A 19,259-nucleotide genomic window follows, 5' to 3' on the forward strand; every position below is an offset into this window, starting at 1 on the left:
TGATTTAATTTTAATTGTATGAGTGAACTTTTCTTATTAATCAATAGCTGCTATTTTATGACATTTTTTTTTCATTGACATTTCTCTGCATTCTCAAAACCCTACAAGTGTTACCAAATTGAGTCCGCTGCTATCGATGGACCCACTGCCTGCAGATATGAGGCTCCCAAAGTAAATAAAGACAGAAGCCCAGAAGAGCCTCTTCATGGCTGTGAGCGCAGGGGGTTGAGATGCTTGTTAAAGCAGTATGCTATCAGCTCAGATAAGAGCTAGCATTACCGGAGAGCTTCTCTATAGTTTCTGTGCACTTCTTCTGCTAATCGGTGCGGCGTGTGGTTAGGACCCCCTCCTTATCTGTCAGCCGCAGTTGGCAGAGTGTCACACACTCTTACGGTGTGAATAGCAGCACTGCGTTTGTGTTTATGCATGTTTATAGTTGTGTTTATAGTCACAAATGTGACGTGTCAGATGTGAATCAGCAGTTGGCTGTTAGTGCATTATGTTTTATGCATTAATTGTCTGGAAAGTGTGGAATATTTTCAAACAGGCTTAGTGAAATTGCACACCTCATTTTATTTTCAAATGCATTTGCACTATTTTATTATATATATATATATAATAAATTAATATATTATTATAATTATTATATATATATAATATAATAAAATAATTATATATATATATATATATATATATATATATATATATATATATATATATATATATATATATATATATATATATTAATTCTTTTATATATTTAATACTTTTATTTAGCTAAAACGCATTAAATTGATCAAAAGTGACACTAAATACATTCAAAATGTTACAAAAAAATTCTATTTTAAATAATTGTTGTTTTTTGAACTTTCTGTTCATCAAAGAATCCTAAAAAATACAATATCACAGTTTCTGCAAAAATATTAAACCACACAAGTGTTTTTAACATTGACAATAAGGAATGAGCATCAAATCATAATATTAGAATGATTTCTGAAGGATCATGTCACACTGAAGACTGGAGTAATGATGCTGAAAAAGCAGCTTTTTTAAAAAATTTTTATACTATATTCAAAATAGTAATTTGATTGTAATAATATTTCACAATATTACTATTTTACTGTACATTTTATCAGGAATTACAACACATTTGAATGATGTTGTACTGTATATAAAATATTACGTATTGTATTATTATACAGAATAACTATATAATTATATAATTTAATAACAACTATATAATTATATATTACATAACTACATAATTAATAGTGCTGTCAAACAATTAATTGTGATTAATTGCATCCAAAATAAGTTTCTGTTTACATATGTATGTGTACTGTGTATATTTATTATGTATATATAAATACACACACACATGCATGTGTATATTTCAGAAAATATGTTATGTTTATATATTATATATACTGTATTTATTTATAATATAAAATTATATAAATATAAATATAGACATGTAAATATTTTTAAAATATATACTGTATGTGTGTGTATTTATATTTACATAATAAATATACACAAAACACACACATATATTATGCAAACAAAAACTTTAATTTTGGATGCGGTTAATCGTGATTAATCATTTGACAGCACTAATAATTATAATAATAATTCTATTTATTTAATTGTAACTTTATAATTATATATTGTAACTACATACTTCTAAGTATAATAATTACATAGTATAATTCGATTAGCGGTCAACCAATGTGGCTTTTTCAACACTTCGAGAGAATGGTAGCTGCTGGCATACATACATAATACTGAACCCATGGAGTTTCATTTTGCCTCACTTCCCAGTTCAGTGAATGACAGACAGTGGTTTTGTATGAAGATACTCCTGCCTCCAGGAAACATCATGTCTGTTAAACTAGATCAAATTCAAATGAACTTTAGGCATAACCAAGCAAATATTCACAGTAGAAATTGAATCTTAATTTGACTGCATGCACAGGATTGTGAGATGAAAAGAGGTTACGAAATCATCTCTGAATGGTGTTCTTAAAACAAACTGTCTATAAATGGAGAAAGTTCAGCGCTGTGGGTGTCCTGTAAAGAGGAAGCCACTGCTGTCCCAAAAAAAAAACATTGCTGCACGTCATAAATGTGCAAAAAGTCACCTGGACAGCTTGCTGTCATGGAGGTAAAAATGAATGCCTGAGTTTATAAGATTCAGACCATATATCAGGAGACTGAAGACCATCTGTCTGTCAGCTGAAGCTTAACAGAAGTCAGTAAATCAACACACCGAAAAAACCCATCGCTTTGAGTTCTGACCTCAGCATGACCTACAGAGATAGACAACCTGAAAATACTGCAGAACTGAAACCGCTGGTTATTGCTGCCAAAGTTAGGCAAACTGGGTTCACATTCTTTTTCCATTCACACTGTGCTTTATAAAGAAGTGAAGTAGTTTGTATTGTTATTTGCTTGAGCAGACAGTTTGTCTATCCCTGATGAGCTGTTTGAGAATGAGATCAAATTTACATGATAAATCCAAGGGTTCAAATACTTTTCCTTGCAGCTGGATTAAATATAATCTAATGATTGCAAATAATATGCACATAAATTGTTGAATTTAAATGCAGTTTAATCACCTTTGGAGGTTTTGTGCATAATATTTACTTACGTTGTTAGTAGATTTTTTGCAACTGAAAAGGCGAAAAATTTTTGTTCGTAATATCTATAAATTAGCATATTAATGTGATTTTGGAAGGATTATGTGACTCTGAAGACTGCAGTAATGGCTACTGAAAATTCAGCTTTGCATCGCAAGAATAAATTACATTATAAAATATATTCGAATAGAAAACAGTTATAAAAAAATCATGTTAATAGTTAAAAATGAAAAATTTAATAAAATTCTTAATTGTTGTAGATACAAGAAACTAACATCTTATTATATTTGTTGCTCTTACGGTAAAGCTACTTATCACAGCATCACACACATCTATTATGAATCCTATAAGCACATCATATGACAGGCTGCACCTGCTGTGCACAAGCTTTTATATTCCAGAAGGCATGTTTACTGTCTGCCTTTCATCTAGAATAATGTCTTTGACACGGCGTGTGCTTTGTTCATTAGAGACGTGTATACTGTGTTTTGTAGGTAGCGGAGCCACAGCAGTCGTCCAGGCAGCGCTTTGTAGCCCTCGACAGGAGCGTGTGGCCATCAAGAGAATCAACCTGGAGAAATGCCAGACCAGCATGGATGAGCTGTTGGTGAGGAACAACATAAAAACAGCTGTGTCTGCTCACGCAGGTTCTGCCATACACATGCACATGCATGTAAACACACACACACACACACACACACACACACACACACACACACACACACACACACACACACACACACACTATATGGAAATGCAAACAGTTACAGGTAAATTTCAGTTTGTTTTTTGAGCAGCCTGACTGTGCTGGGAAGACATTGGACAGACATCTTTCGGCTCCATTTCACGCATTCATTTTCATTGTAGGCATTTCACAATAATCTTGAAGTAGTAGTAGTAGTTCACCCAAAAATGAACTGTGAACTGAGATGTAGATGAGTTTGGTTCTTCATCCAAAGAGATTTGGAGGAATTTAGCATCACATCACTTGCTCACCAATGGATGCTCTGCAGTGAATGGGTGCCGTCAGAACGAGAGCCCAAACAGCTGATAAAAACACCACAATAATCCACATGTAATCCACACCACTCCAGTCCATCAGTTAACATCTTGTAAAGAGAAAAGCTGTGTTTTTAAGAAACAAATTCACCATTAAGGCGTTTAACTTTAAACCTTTGGTTCTGGGTAAAATACTCATAAAAGTATTTCATAATCCTTAATGATAAAGTCCATCCCCTGTTGTCCTCTCACATCAAAATCCACTGACATATTTGTTAAAGAATTGTTTTTGCTTGTTAACGATACTTGGTCTGTGCAGATTTCACTCTTGATTCAGATAAGATGACTTTTTCACTGGAGAAAGCTGTATTATGGATAGAGGAGATTTGTTTTTTGCAAACACGTAGCTTTTTGCTTCTCAAGGCATTAACTGATGGACTGGAGTGGTGTGGATTGCTTGTGGATTATTGTGATGTTTTTATCAGCTGTTTGTACTCTCATTCTGACGGCACCCATTCACTGCAGAGCATCCACTGGTGAGCAAGTGATGCAATGCTACATTTCTCTAAAAGTTTAGATTAAGTTGTATTTTTTTTAAGATATTAGTATTTTTAAAATAAAAATACATGTAAAAACTGTTAGAAATTATATCTATTTTAAATAAAGTATGTTTTTTGAACTTTCTATTCATCAAAGATTCCTGGAAAACTGTATCATGATCTCCACCAAAACATTAAGCAGCAACAAAATGTTTATTGAGCAGCAAATCAGCAAGAATGATTTCTGATGACTGGAGTAATGATGCTGAAAAATCAGCTTTATCACAGAAGTAAATTACATTTACTAGAAAACAGTTATTTGAAATTGTAAGAATAATTCACAATATTAGTGTTTTTACTGCATTTTTCTTCAAACAAATGCAGCCATGGTGAACAATTAGAGAGTTTTTTCAAAAACATTATTAAAAAAAAATAAATAAATAAAAAGTATCAAATGTATGCAAATGTAAAAATTGGTCGATTCTCTTGTCATTCCCAGTGCTGCATGGGGTTGGACAATTGCCATCCCAAAGTTTTATATAAGTAAATTAATAAGAATTTATAATAATTTAAACAATCCATTTGAAATCATCATGACTTAATGCTTCTATAAAAAGCATATAACATTGTTTAATCTTAAAAAGTTTTTTAATTTGTGAAAATGATTAGAGAAAATGATTTTCCTCAACAAACACTTCACATTTAATGATTGAATGAATAAATGAGTTCTTAATGTGCATGTGTGAGTGTCTCAGAAGTCAATAAATCATTAATCACAATTATCTGGGTGATAATTAATCATTAGCCAACACTTACAGTTTTGACTGCCCTAGTTTTTCAAAAATGTTTCATATCTGTCAGAGACACATGCTTCATGCTTCTCTCACAGAGCGCGCTTTCCCTACTGTAATCATTTACACACACACACCCAGCACGCCTCTCTCTCCGACACTCACCAATGAGTTGTTTTCCATTGATCTTTGTCTTGGTGCAGTGAGATTGGAAACTGATGGTTTGATTAATGACTGTTCTGTCACGAAAACAAGTTAGAAAGTTGTGCTATAAACATTTCCCAGTTTTACTCTCAAATTAGCTGACACGGAAATATGGTTTGTGTAGATTTATGCTGAACCCAGACAGCACATATGTAATGTACTTTTTCAATTTTCTTCAGGCTTGCATCCTGCGGTCCTTTTATTAAAGCCTTATATTATTGGAATATGTACTTCAGCTAAATAGGTTTTTACCAAATTTGAAGAAAATGTGAGTAATTATTATTTACATGTTTTGTCAAAAATAAATAAATAAAAAATAGTCGTAGACATAGACTTAAATTTCTTCCTTCTTTCTTTTGATTTTTGGTGTGAAATATGGCCTGGCCTTGTACTTAACAGACTCATTCTAGAGTTTACTGTTTATTATAAATCAGTTCAAGAGTTTCTCTGTTCCTACCATTGCAATTACTTTGATGTGCATGCTTTATAAAGCCCATGGACATTATTAAAGACATGCATTATGAAGCTAGACACCTCCATCTGTCTCCACAGAAAGAGATTCAAGCCATGAGCCAGTGTAACCATCCCAACGTGGTCACCTACTACACTTCATTTGTTGTGAAGGATGAACTTTGGCTGGTCATGAAGCTCCTGAGTGGAGGTGAGAAAAATCTTTTCAGTTAACTATGAGCATGTTTATTTTCAACATTATATGTGTTGTTTCATAATTTAAAATAAGCTTATTTTGTAAAAATGTTTTGCAAGTTTTAGTAATTCATATAGTTTGTATGGCCAAATACTATTTGCAGTCACTGTTTGTGTTATATGCTTGTATTATTTTGTAGATTTGAAGAATTTAGTGTGATTACAAACCTTTTTATTCATCCAGGATCAGTGTTAGACATCATAAAGCACACATTCAGCAAAGGAGAGCATAAAAACGGTGTCCTAGATGAATCTACAATAGCAACCATATTGAAGGAAGTCCTTGAGGGATTAGATTATCTACACAAAAATGGACAGATTCACAGGTAAAGAAAAAATGACAATAACAAATTGAACTGTGGCTGGTCAATTCACATGCTTTTCAGACTGTCTCTCTCTGTTTAAAGGAATAGTTCGCCCCAAAAATAAATAGTAGCTGAAAACTTACTCATCTACAGGCCATCCAAGATGTACAGTACAGACCAAAAGTTTGGAAACATTACTATTTTTAATTTTTTTGAAAGAAGTCTCTTCTGCTCATCAAGCCTGCATTTATTTGATCAAAAATACAGAAAAAACAGTAATATTGTGAAATATTATTACAACTTAAAATAATAGTTTCTATTTGAATATACTTTAAAGAAATAATTTATTCCTGTGATGCAAAGCTGAATTTTCATCATCATTACTCCAGCCTTCAGTGTCACATGTAACATCCAGTCTATCACATGATCATTTAGAAATCATTCTAATATTCTGATTTATTATGAGTGTTGGAAACAGTTCTGCTGTCTAATATATTTGATGAATAAAAGGTTAAAAAGAACTGCATTTATTCAAAATTAAAAAAAGTCTAATAATATATATTCTAATAATATATTTTCTTTACTATCACTTTTTATCAATTTAACACATCCTTGCTGAATAAAAGTATTGATTTTATTTAAAAAAAAGAAAGAAAAAAAATGACTGACCCCAAATTACTGACCAGTAGTGTATATTGTTATTACAAAATATTTATATTTTAAAAACATAGCTTTTTTTTTTTTTTTTTTTATTCATCAAAGTATCCTAAAAAAGTATCACATGTTCTGAAAAGATATTAAGCAGCAGAACGTCTCGGTTACATACGTAACCCTCGTTCCCTGAAGGAGGGAACGGAGACGTTACGAATGGGGATCTCGCCCGAGAGCCCAATCACCTTCGAGTGGTACAAAACGAGCCAATGGTACACAAAGTACCTTGGTCTGCGGGATTTGCATCGCGAGCTCCGCCCCGCAAAGCGGTTATATAAGGAGCAACGCGAGCAACTCGCATTCAAGTCTTCGCTGAGGAGCCGAGCCAGTGACCCGGCCATTCAGCGGAAACAGCGATGTGGCAAGGGGACGTAACGTCTCCGTTCCCTCCTTCAGGGAACGAGGGTTACATACATAACCAAGACGTTCCCTTTCAGTCGGTCACGTTCGACGTTACGAATGGGGGTCCCTTACAAAAACGCCACATGGCTGTCTTCCAGCGACCCTTGTGAGTGATAGAACCCTGTCGTGAGGCCAGCACGAGTGAGGGCCTATAGCTCACACAGAATACACTGGGTAGCATATTCCAGCTGGACGTATGCTAGCAGGCCGCCTGCCCGTGGGAGGACTTACCGAAGGCAGGTATCTACCAAGGCGGTGATACATAAGAACTCTGAGGTACCCAGCCCGCAGGGTGGAAGTTTCAACGACAGGGGCGAGTACCCGGGAGGACACGGGCTCTACATGGAGATTATAAAATCTCGCGAATGTGTTAGGTGTCGCCCAGCCCGCAGCTCTACAGATGTCTGCTAGCGAGGCGCCATGCGCCAGCGCCCAGGAGGAAGCTACGCTCCTAGTTGAGTGAGCTCTCACCCCTAGGGGGCATGGCAGGTCTTGAGCCTGATAAGCCAGGACAATGGCATCCACTATCCAGTGGGATAACCTCTGCTTGGAGACAGCCTTTCCCTTCTGCTGGCCTCCGTAACAGACAAAGAGCTGGTCTGAGGTCCTAAGGCACCGAGTTCTGTCCACATAGGTGCGGAGCGCACATACTGGACAGAGCAGTGCCAAGGCTGGGTCTGCCTCCCTCCAGGGGCAGCGCTTGCAAGTTCACCACCTGATCCCTAAAAGGAGTGGTGGGAACTTTCGGGCACGTACCCAGGCCGGGGTCTCAGGATAACGTGAGAGTTAGCCGGCCCGAATTCCAGGCACGCTTCGTCAACTGAAAATGCCGTTGCACATGGCACCCCAGCCCGTGGCAGAGGCATCTGTTGACACAACAACATGTCTGGACACCGGTTGTAGGGGCACGCCGGCCCGTAGAAACAAGGGGTCCAACCACGGGGTGAAGTTTCGGCGGCAGGCCGGAGTGATGGTCACTCGGAGCGTGCCCCGTTGCCATGCCCATCTCGGGGCTCGGTCGTGAAGCCAGTGCTGAAGCGGTCTCATATGGAGTAACCCGAGCGGTATGACTGCCGCCGCGGACGCCATATGCCCCAGGAGCCTCTGAAACAGTTTCAGTGGAACCGCTCTCTTGCCCTCGAATTGTCTCAGGCAATTCAGCAGTGACTGCGTGCGCTCATCTGTAAGCTGCGCGAACATGGCGACCGAGTCTATTTCCATACCGAGAAAAGAGATCCTCTGCACAGGGGAGAGCTTGCTCTTTTCCCAGTTGACCTGAAGACCCAGTCGGGCAAGGTGTCTGAGCACCAGATCCCTGTGCTCGCACAACCGTTCTCGAGAGTGAGCTAGGATCAGCCAGTCGTCGTCGGTAGTTGAGGATACGGACACCTTGTTCCCTGAGAGGAGCCAGGGCTCCCTCCGCGACCTTCGTAAAGACGCGGGGAGACAGGGCCAACCCGAATGGGAGAACCTTGTACTGATATGCCTGCCCCTCGAAAGCAAACCGAAGAAACGGTCTGTGTCGAGGAAGAATGGAGACATAAAAGTACGCGTCCTTCAGGTCGATAGCTGCAAACCAATCCATCAGACGAATGCATACGAAAATGCGCTTGGGCGTTAGCATCTTGAACGGGAGTCTGTGCAGAGCTCGGTTCAAAGCACGCAAGTCCAGGATTGGCCGTAACCCACCTGTCTTCTTGGGTACTATGAAGTAAGGGCTGTAAAAGCCGGACTTCATGTCGGCTGGAGGGACCGGCTCTATCGCGCCCTTTGCCAGCAGGGTCACGACCTCCGCACGCGCATGACAGGGGCATCTTTGCCCACCACCGTCGCGCGGACACCCCGAAACCTGGGGGGACGCCGGGGCGAACTGAATCGCGTAGCCAAGCCTGAGCGTCCGGATGAGCCAGCGGGAAGGCCTGGGGAGCTCTAGCCAAGCTCCCAGAAACCGAACCAGCGGGGTCAAGGGGACTACAGGCATACCCACGGTGGGGCAGCGTGGTGGAGCAGACAGCCCCAGCATGGGAGGCATAGCGTCCCTTAGCGGGGGCGGAGTGCGGGCACTCGTCTGACTCCAAGCAGCAAAGAGGGCATGAGAAGGCGAAGCGTTCTCGAGCCGGCTTTGCATGGAAACTGGCAAGGGGAGAGGAGAACGAGAGCGGCGAGGAAGCACGTCGCCAACTGTCGTTCGTGGCCTCTTGGGACCCGGAGGTAGAGGAAACAGCTCCTTTAGTGAAGGTTTGGGTACCACCGGCCGCAGGGCCAGTGGCGGAACAAAATGAAAATGAGAACAAAGGATTCTCCCCCGGCCCTCCTCCGGGGGAAAGGAGTGGTCCTGCTACCATCTCCTGACGAGCTGATGTCTCCAACTCCAGGTCGCCCGTCTCAGGAATGCTGCTTGGCCTGGCGTTTGGCAGGCTTAGGGGCAGAGACGGGTTGCGCTGCCCTTCTGCGACCATCTCCTCGCTGTGGCCGGGGTGAAGGCTGCTGCTGTGGCCGAGCGGGAGTGGAGGAGGCCACAGGGGGGGCGCCCTCGGCGACGAGCAGGCTGCGGCGGCTGCGCCGGCGGCGTGGTGAAAGCAGCAGTGGGCCGCCGGGGCAGGATGTGTCTGATGGCCTCAGACTGCTTCTGGGCGGCAGAGAACTGCTGGGCAAAGCTCTCTACCGCGCTCACAGAAACGCACGGGCGAAATGACATCTTTAAAAAGACGCAAATCGGCCCGTATCTCTTTTTGTGAAAGAATCTTGCACTTTCAGAGGTGTTGAAGCACTCAGGGGAACGCGGGAGCTGTCGCAGGAAACCCAGACGAACCGCTGAATCGCGCCGTCACACCAACACCAGCTCTTGTAACACTCCGGTGATAGCAGCAAGCGATGTGCTCGACTCCGAAGCGAAAGCTTGAATGCGAGTTGCTCGCGTTGCTCCTTATATACCCGCTTTGCGGGGCGGAGCTCGCGATGCAAATCCCGCAGACCAAGGTACTTTTTGTACCATTGGCTCGTTTTGTACCACTCGAAGGTGATTGGGCTCTCGGGCGAGATCCCCATTCGTAACGTCGAACGTGACCGACTGAAAGGGAACTGTTTCCAACTTTGATAATGAATCATCATATTAGAATGATTTCTAAAGGATCATGTGATAATGATCCTAAAAATTCAGCTTTGCATCACAGAAATAAATGATAATTTAAAGTATAATAAATTTAAAAACAATTATTTTAAATTATAATAATATTTCACAATATTACTTTTTTTTTCTGTATTTTTGATCAAATAAATGCAGGCTTGATGAGCAGAAGAAACTTCTTTCAAAAACATTAAAAATAGTAATGTTTCCAAACTACACTTCACAACATTATATGATTTTGTTTCTTCAAGATTTGGAGAAATGTAGCATTACATCACTTGCTCACCAATGGATCCTCAGCAGTGAATGGGTGCCGTCAGAATGAGAGCCCAAACAGCTGACAAAAACATTGCAATAATCCACAAGTAATCCACACCACTCCAGTCCATCAGTTAAAGTCTCGTGAAGCGGAAAATTGTGTTTGTAAAAAACAAATCCATCATTAGGATTAGCTTCAAACTGTTATTTTCTGGTAAAAATATGAGTTGTCTTCATAATATTGCTTTCTCCAATGAAAACGCTGTCTTGTCTGAATCAGGAGAGAAATATGCACAGATCAAAAACTTTTTTAAAGTCTTTAAAAACTGTTCTAAACAAATATGCTGGTGGATTTTCATGCAACAAGGTTGAACTTTTTCACTGGAGGAAGCGTTATTATGGATTATGGACTCATATTTTTGGCAGAAGTGACAGTTTAAAGCTAAAATGTCTTAATGATGGATTTGTTTCTTACTAGCACACAGCTTTTCACTTCACAGGATGTTAATCAATGGACTGGAGTGGTGTGGATTACTTGTGGATTATTGCGATGTTTTTATCAGCTGTTTGGACTCTCATTCTGACGGCACCCATTCACTGCAGAGGATCAGTTGGTGAGTAAGTGATGCAATGCTACATTTCTCCAAATCTGTTCTGATGAAAAAACAAACTCATTTACATCTTGGATGGCCTGAGGTAAATTTTAAGCATATTTTCATTTTGAGGTGAACTATTCCTTTAAGTGTCCAAATAAGATGCTAAGTGGGCCAGACTTTATGCTGATAGTCAAATAGTGTAACATATGATTTAATTAAGTTCCTCTGAATGTTAAGTGCTGGAAAATACTAATGAGGTCTTTTCCCTCCAAGCCATCGCTGCTGTAATAATGGTCTGAAAAATTCATAAACATGCGGATTCATTCTTCAGCCACTGGCGTTATTGTTAATGTTTAAGATTATATATAAACCGTGACATGGATGTGCTTTGTCTCGGTTTGACCTCAGGGACGTGAAGGCTGGTAATATTCTACTGGGAGAAGATGGATCGGTGCAGATCGCAGGTTTGTGGCTTTGCTTGACTTTGACTTTGCCGAAACCTGTAGATTTTCTGAAATGTTTTGATCCTTTTTTATTGTCTTAGTTTTATTGTCTCCAGAGTTTTTCAAGGGGAAGTTAAATACTCCATTGGCTTGACAACAAATCCGCAGCTTGCAAATCCGTTCTTCATCTAATTTCACATGCAAAGTGAACATTTACATTGAAGAAACTGCAATAAAAAAACCTGCCTGTTTAATTGTAGGAGTAAGATAGCAGGTAAAATGGTCACTTTTGTTAAATTAGTTTAGGGAAAACATAAAAAATACATATATATATATATATATATATATATATATATATATATATATATATATATATATATATATATATATATATATATATATATATATATATAAGATGTATGACCCGAATATATTTTAAAATCCTTTGTTGCTCTTAACTGATTTTGACCAATGCATTCTTAGTTCAGTTGCATAATTATTTCAGCTCTTTAAGAAGTAATTAAGCTTTTCCTTAGCTGTTAAAATCCTGCTTTAATTAATACTGGTTGTCAATCTAAAAAGCAACATTTACGGGCCTTTAGAGAGATTATATTGCTTTTTAAATCATGGTAATTAGCTTTAATTATGCTAACTATAAAAGCAATAACCTAGCTGTGATTTAATCAGTAAGTAAAGCCACTTTAAGTTTTTTTTTTTTTTTTCTTTCACTGAGGCTAATTATGGTTTGATTATTAACAGATAATATATTCTCCACTTTTGTTTTATGAATTTGTGTGTTAGAGCCACATAAAGGAGAGCAGAAAAACTGGCCTGAGACACATTGATTATGGTGTGGAGAAGTGTTACATTTCTGAAATGAGGCTTTTTCCGTCCCTGGGGGGAAACTGGCTGATCTAGTTCTAGAATATTGATCAGTTTTATGTAACAGGGGTTTCCACTAGTGACCTTGGTTCGCCTTTGTTCAGATTGTACTTCACATCAGAGATTTTTCAGTTTAAATGTTTGACAGACAAGGTTTTTTTATTTTTTTTTTAAATCTTATAAAAAGAATGTCCAGGTCAAATTTCAACCCCTAAAAATATATACAATAAGATTTACCATAACAAAAATAAGGCCTATTTTTAGGAAGGTTTTGTGCATTGTGAAATAATTTTATGACATTTTATTTAATAAACACATTTTTTTAAATTCTCTTTTTTTTTATTTTTTTTTTTATTGTCACTATTTTCAATTATGATTCTTATTAGGTTCTCATTTTTTTAAATGCTTTAACTTTTTTATTTATATTTATATATTTTATTTATATTTTTATATCATGATTAAAAGGCACTGACTTGGACATGCTATTGTAAATAATGTATAATATTATATTATATAAGTGATTTTGGGGTTATAATGACTGATATACTGTATTTTGTGAGGATTTGTTCACAAAGAGATCTTTTCTGATTATTGAAAGCACAGCAGATGTTTGACACAAAGGGTTGCTCTGTACAAATATCGTAGTTCTACAAATATCGTACGTCTAATTGTCATTTTTGGAAATGAATATTTTCACTGACTTATAGACACATTGTTATGTGACAGCAGAAGCAATTTATCAGACTATGTGTCTATCTTTAATTTTCATGCATGTCAAATTAAATATGCATTTAAATATTTGCTTTATAGCTGTCAAGCGATTTCGCAGTAGATGTTTGTGCATCAGACGTATGATGAGGTTGTTAATCGTTCTCTTTAGATTTTGGTGTGAGTGCTTTTCTGGCCACTGGTGGAGACGTCACTAGACACAAAGTGAGGAAAACGTTTGTAGGGACCCCGTGCTGGATGGCTCCAGAGGTGATGGAGCAGGTCAGTTTGCTCAGAGAACCTACATTAAACATTTACAAGTGGATCTGTTTCAAAAACCAAGTGAGTGGTCTACACAGACAGCATTTTAAATCATTGATAGATGCACACTAAAGAAGGTTAGTAAACACTTAGAAACCCTATTTTGGTCTAATTCTAAAGCAGCATTGCATGTATCCATAGAAGACACAAGACAATCACATAAAAATCCTGTGACAAACTCATAAATCCACCAAAACGGTGGATAAAGAGAGAAATGTTGATTACACTTAATATTCATTCAATATTGAAAAGCATCATGTACAAAATAGTTCAAGCTACACTACAGTTTTTACATATTTTTGAAAGAAGTCTCTTCTGCTTACCTAGGCTACATACTTTATTTGATTAAAATTAAATATTGTGAAATATTATTGTAACTATTTTTTATTGGAATATATTTTGAAATGAATAGATGATTTTGATGAATAGAAAGTTCATTTAAAATATAAATCTTTCATAACAATATTAATTCTGTCACTTTTGATCAGTTTAATCCGTCTTTGCTGAATTCAAGGTGTCAGGTTCTAGCAAAAATAAAAACAAAATGATACTGATCCCAAGTTTCATTTGAATTGACTATTTTACTCAATATTTCTGTGTTCTGTTCATTTTTGTGCTTCGAGTATCATGGATTTAGATCAGCGATATGCTAACTGAATCAATTGCAAAGTTGCTGCCCAAGAAGAAAGACACTCACTAGGTTGTGTAACAGAGCCAACGTGTTTCTGTCATTTACTGTAAATATAATGTATCTTGGCACCATGAAAGTGTTCACAGCTAGACTATTTCTAAGAGATCCTCTGATACTATGAATTATTAATAACCATTCAGCTGTTCTAGTGCAGATCATAGAGATTGTTTAATAATTGCTGTTTATGACTGGTGTGGGTCATAGTCTGTTATTCCATCATCTGATGAACCGTTACAGTAGCATGTCATGTGACCACAGGTGCGGGGTTACGACTTCAAAGCTGACATTTGGAGTTTCGGAATCACTGCCATTGAATTGGCGACAGGCTCTGCGCCGTATCATCGCTACCCCCCTATGAAGGTAAACACGACGACCGTCAGATCGTGTTGTGTGTTTGTGGAGAATTTGCCTGTTTTCAGAACCTCTTTTGCATATGGAAACATAACAGTTACACAGAGCAATTCAAGAGATGGAGATGCATTTTAATTGTTTGTTTATTAACTAAATGAATGCAAAGCCTGCACAGCTGAACCGTATCTAATGTGGTTTTACAACAGCATCCATCGTCCCAGGCTCAGCGAGCAGCAGGTCATCTAGAATGAAAATGATCCGAATTTATACCTACTTTGATATTGTTCAGGCTTTCTTTCTGAAAACAGAAAAAGGAAAGAGTGTCCAGTATATTGATCTGTCATTCCATTCATGCATTCATCCATCCTTCTATCCTTTCATCCATCCTATCTATCTATCTATCTATCTATCTATCTATCTATCTATCTATCTATCTATCACTCTGTCATCCATCCATCCAACCATCTATCCAATATTTTCTGTCATTCCATTGATGCATCATCCATTCTTTTATCCTTCCATCCATCCAGTCATCCATGTTCTGTCAGTCCATCCATCCATTCATCAAACCATCATCCATCCATTCATCCATCCATCATCCATCCATTCATCCATTCAGTCATCCATGTTCTGTCAGTCTATCCATCCACCCATCCATCCACCCATCCACCCATCCATCCATCCATCCATCCTTCCATCCAGCAAGTCATTTATGTTCTGTCAGTCCATCCATCCATCTATTATTCTGTCATCCATCCATCCATCCATCCATTCATCCATTCAGTCATCCATGTTCTGTCAGTCTATCCATCCACCCATCCATCCACCCATCCACCCATCCATCCATCCATCCATCCTTCCTTCCATCCAACAAGTAATTTATGTTCTGTCATCCATCCATCCATCCATCCACCCACCCAATGCATCCTTCCATCCATCCAGTCATCCATGTTCTGTCAGTCCATCCATCCATCTATTATTCTGTCATCCATCCATCCATCCATCCATCCATTTTGTTCTGTCATTCCGTTCATCTGTCCGTCTGTCTATTGTTTGTTAGTTTTATCTACTGTTCATTCTATCTACTTTAAAAAGAAGCACTTAACCTGAATATTTGACACTAGTGTCACATTGAGTGTCAAATTCCTTTCTTTGTGTCAAACCTGTGATAAACTCTTATATTAATGACATGAGGCAGATGGAATGGGATGAATGTCACGATAATGAAATAAATCCTAGTGTAAGAAAAATATTTTTTACTAATTTTAATTCTAGGTATTTTTACAAGACTTACACATGGATATTTATTATGGATATTTTTATTGTTCATGCTATCGTATACATAATATCTGATGTCTTTCTGCTGTTTTGCAGGTTTTAATGCTCACGCTGCAGAATGATCCTCCAACCGTGGAGACTGGGGTTGAGGACAAAGAGATGCTTAAGAAGTATGGGAAATCTTTTAGAAAGCTTATATCCTTGTGCCTTCAGAAGGACCCTGCCAAGAGGTAATCTGAATTGACAAACCTGCCTTACTTGTTTACACAAATTAGTAAATTTTGTCCCAGAATGCTGAATGGTGTGCAGACTTCAAAACTGTTTCCTTGCATGACCAGAATCTTCACCAAAGGCCTCAATACTAGAAGCAAACATATTGATTCGAATTGTGTTGGGTATATTATTGAATAGCAGTTCATTGTCTGTCCTTCGTATGCTCACCATTTAGTCTCTCTAAAGATAAATCACAGTCAATAAAAGAAATGCCACACAGACAAAGTAGCTCAAATAGATACGGATGAACTAATGCGATCTTGAGACTATAAATTGCTGATGGTCTGTTTGCTTTCTATATCAGCTGTCTCATCTGGTCAACACAATGGATATTGGATAGTAGGGCTATAGTGGTGCACTATAATAATTTTATATAATGGCAACATGATGACTGTGCAGTATCACTTTACAATATTAATATAAATTACAATTAATTATACATTTCACTGTAAATTAAACTCATGACTTGTATATTGTATGGTAGCATTTTAATATGTTAATTTAATTTTTTTAAATATTATTTTAGATAGATAGATTGATCTCAGATATTATATTTTATTAAATATAATGCATAATTACAAATGCATAATTTGGAATGTAATGCTCAAATCAGAAGTGTTTATTAAAAGTTTTAATTGTGAGATATATACTTTAAAATTATAGAACCATAGCAATATTGATATAAATGGCTAGTTATACATTTTGCTGTATATTAAACTAATGGAACATTTTGTATAGCAGTATTTTATTATATTAGATATTGTATTCATATCTATATTTGAAATGTTATATTTTATTTGGAATGGATGTAGTAAAAGTATATTCAGTGTATCAAATAGATATTATATTATATTAGTTGACAATAAATAAATTACAGTAAACTAACAAACACACATTTATTTATTTATTTATTTATGGATGCATGTGTATCTGAACTACTGGCCCAGCCTGGCCAGAACAACAGCAAAAAAAATCCTTATTGTTGAGTGACTTGAAATGTGGAGCTGTCTGAAAATGTCAGCATCAAGCCTTTTTCTCATCTCCACAGGCCCACTGCAGCCGAGCTTTTGAAATGTAAATTTTTCCAAAAGGCTAAGGTACGGCAGTATACGCTCCCTCCATACTTCAAATGCTTAAACCAGTGCTTCACAGTGGTCTGTCACTGATATATGTTCTGTATTTTTACCCTCTTGCCTCTGTGTTGTAGAATCGAGAGTACTTGATTGAAAAGCTGCTTACTAAAGGACCAAATATAAGCCAAAGAGCCAAAAAGGTAACGCTGTCTCATTCTTTCCCTACGCGTTTGATTGTATTTTCTCCCTCAGGCCAGATGGGTCTCTGTGCTCTCATGTTCAGAGCTTTCTGTATTGATTAAACAGTGTGGCTGCTCTTGATCGAGGGATCGGAAGCCGTAATGTTTCTCACTGCAGGACATCTGCCCTCCACACTCACTGAGTGTCTCTCTGATACTGAATGCACTCTAACCTATTACTGTAAGAGCCGTTCATGCATGGGCTCTCTGGTGAACTCTGACCCAGTCTGTTCACTGTTTACTCTGTCTGTCCATCTAACATTCTATCTATTATTCTATCCATCTATCGTTCAATCTAGCATTCTATCTGTCGCTCTATCTAGCATTCTAACATTCTATCTAACATTCTAATGTTGTAACACTCTCTTATCATTGAAACATATTGTTCCATCATTCTATCATTCTGTCTGCCATTACATTGTTCTATCTATCTAGCTATCTAGCTATCGTTCTATCTATCATTCTATCATTCTATCGTTGTATCATTCGTTCTATCGTTTTATCTATCTTTCTATTGTTTTATCTATTGTTCTGTCTATTGTTCTATCGTTCTATCTATCATTCTAACATTCTATCATTCTAACATTCTATCTAACATTCTAATGTTGTAACACTCTCTTATCATTGAAATATTCTATTGTTCCATCGTTCTGTCATTCTGTCTGCCATTTTATTGTTCTATCTATCTATCTATCTATCTATCTATCTATCTATCTATCTATCTATCTATCTATCTATCTATCTATCTATCTATCTATCTATCTATCTATCTATCTATCTATCCATCCATCTGTCTGTCTATTTATCGATCTATCTCTCTCTCTTTCTGTTCTGCATCATGTATTTTTTACATTTTATGCTTCATCAGTATGCAGATATTAGACCCTCCCCTCTAAATTTTAATTGTGTGGTGTGTTTCCTTACTGAGCAGGTGGTGTGAAACTCATTCACGCTGAATTTAAGTCATTGTTTCAGTTCATGTCTTTAGCAGACACCTAATGTCTCTGAGCTCTGATGAGCTATGAGGAAAAATGGGCTTTAATCCAGGCAACAGGGCGCTGCTTTTAAACAGCCGTTTGCATGCAGGCCGCATGTGTAATAGTGCTTATGGGTCGGCTTTCAGCTCCCCACACCTCCAGCCTCTAAATGAATGAGAGAAATGGCGGCTAAAGAGCTGCACACATCCATCCGTTTAGGAAGAGTACAGAATGTCCGGGTGGAGGCTGTGACATTGATGGGCTGAAATGATGGGGGATGTTGTTGTTCGCAAATGTGGGTTTGCTGGTGTTGTGTTGAGGTGCAGCTGGCAGAATGAGGGAAATATGCTGTGCATATATAGAATATTGACAGAGATTTTGCTGGTGATATAAACGTTGTGAATATTGCTTTTTATTTGCACATTCAGTTTGCAAAAGACTGTGCCTTTAGGTTAAGTCTGCAATCTTTGTCTTGCAAGTCATTAGATGTTTTAATAGCATCTCTGATTTAAATGTATTAATTTATTAGTTTGTTATCATTAGTTAATATTTTAAACCTTATAGTTTAAGTTTGAGTCATTTCCATAACTCAGTTCAAACTGTCATTTTATTGAATTGAGTCTAAGCTCAACAATTCACTAATTTGCATAATTACTCAAAATTGGTCATGGAAATCTCTTTAAAGTGTTTTCATGAAAATAAAATGTGCATTATTAATTAGCAGTGTAATATTAGTGCATATTAATG

At 37.6% G+C, this 19,259-nt stretch overlaps 1 protein-coding gene across 1 annotated transcript in view; it reads left to right on the plus strand.

Moving 5' to 3' along the window:
* Positions 1–19,259, plus strand: part of LOC109055965 (STE20/SPS1-related proline-alanine-rich protein kinase-like) — a 66,787-nt gene that overhangs the window by 1,865 nt on the left and 45,663 nt on the right. Inside the window, exons 2-10 of the mRNA XM_042731845.1 lie at positions 3,134–3,246; positions 5,725–5,833; positions 6,062–6,203; positions 11,685–11,740; positions 13,482–13,591; positions 14,580–14,681; positions 16,047–16,180; positions 17,272–17,320; positions 17,431–17,496. Of these exons, the coding sequence (XP_042587779.1) occupies positions 3,134–3,246; positions 5,725–5,833; positions 6,062–6,203; positions 11,685–11,740; positions 13,482–13,591; positions 14,580–14,681; positions 16,047–16,180; positions 17,272–17,320; positions 17,431–17,496 (881 nt within the window). The remainder of the gene's footprint in view (positions 1–3,133; positions 3,247–5,724; positions 5,834–6,061; positions 6,204–11,684; positions 11,741–13,481; positions 13,592–14,579; positions 14,682–16,046; positions 16,181–17,271; positions 17,321–17,430; positions 17,497–19,259) is intronic.

The sequence above is a fragment of the Cyprinus carpio genome, chromosome B9, assembly GCF_018340385.1.
Source record: "Cyprinus carpio isolate SPL01 chromosome B9, ASM1834038v1, whole genome shotgun sequence".
Taxonomy (NCBI): domain Eukaryota; kingdom Metazoa; phylum Chordata; class Actinopteri; order Cypriniformes; family Cyprinidae; genus Cyprinus; species Cyprinus carpio.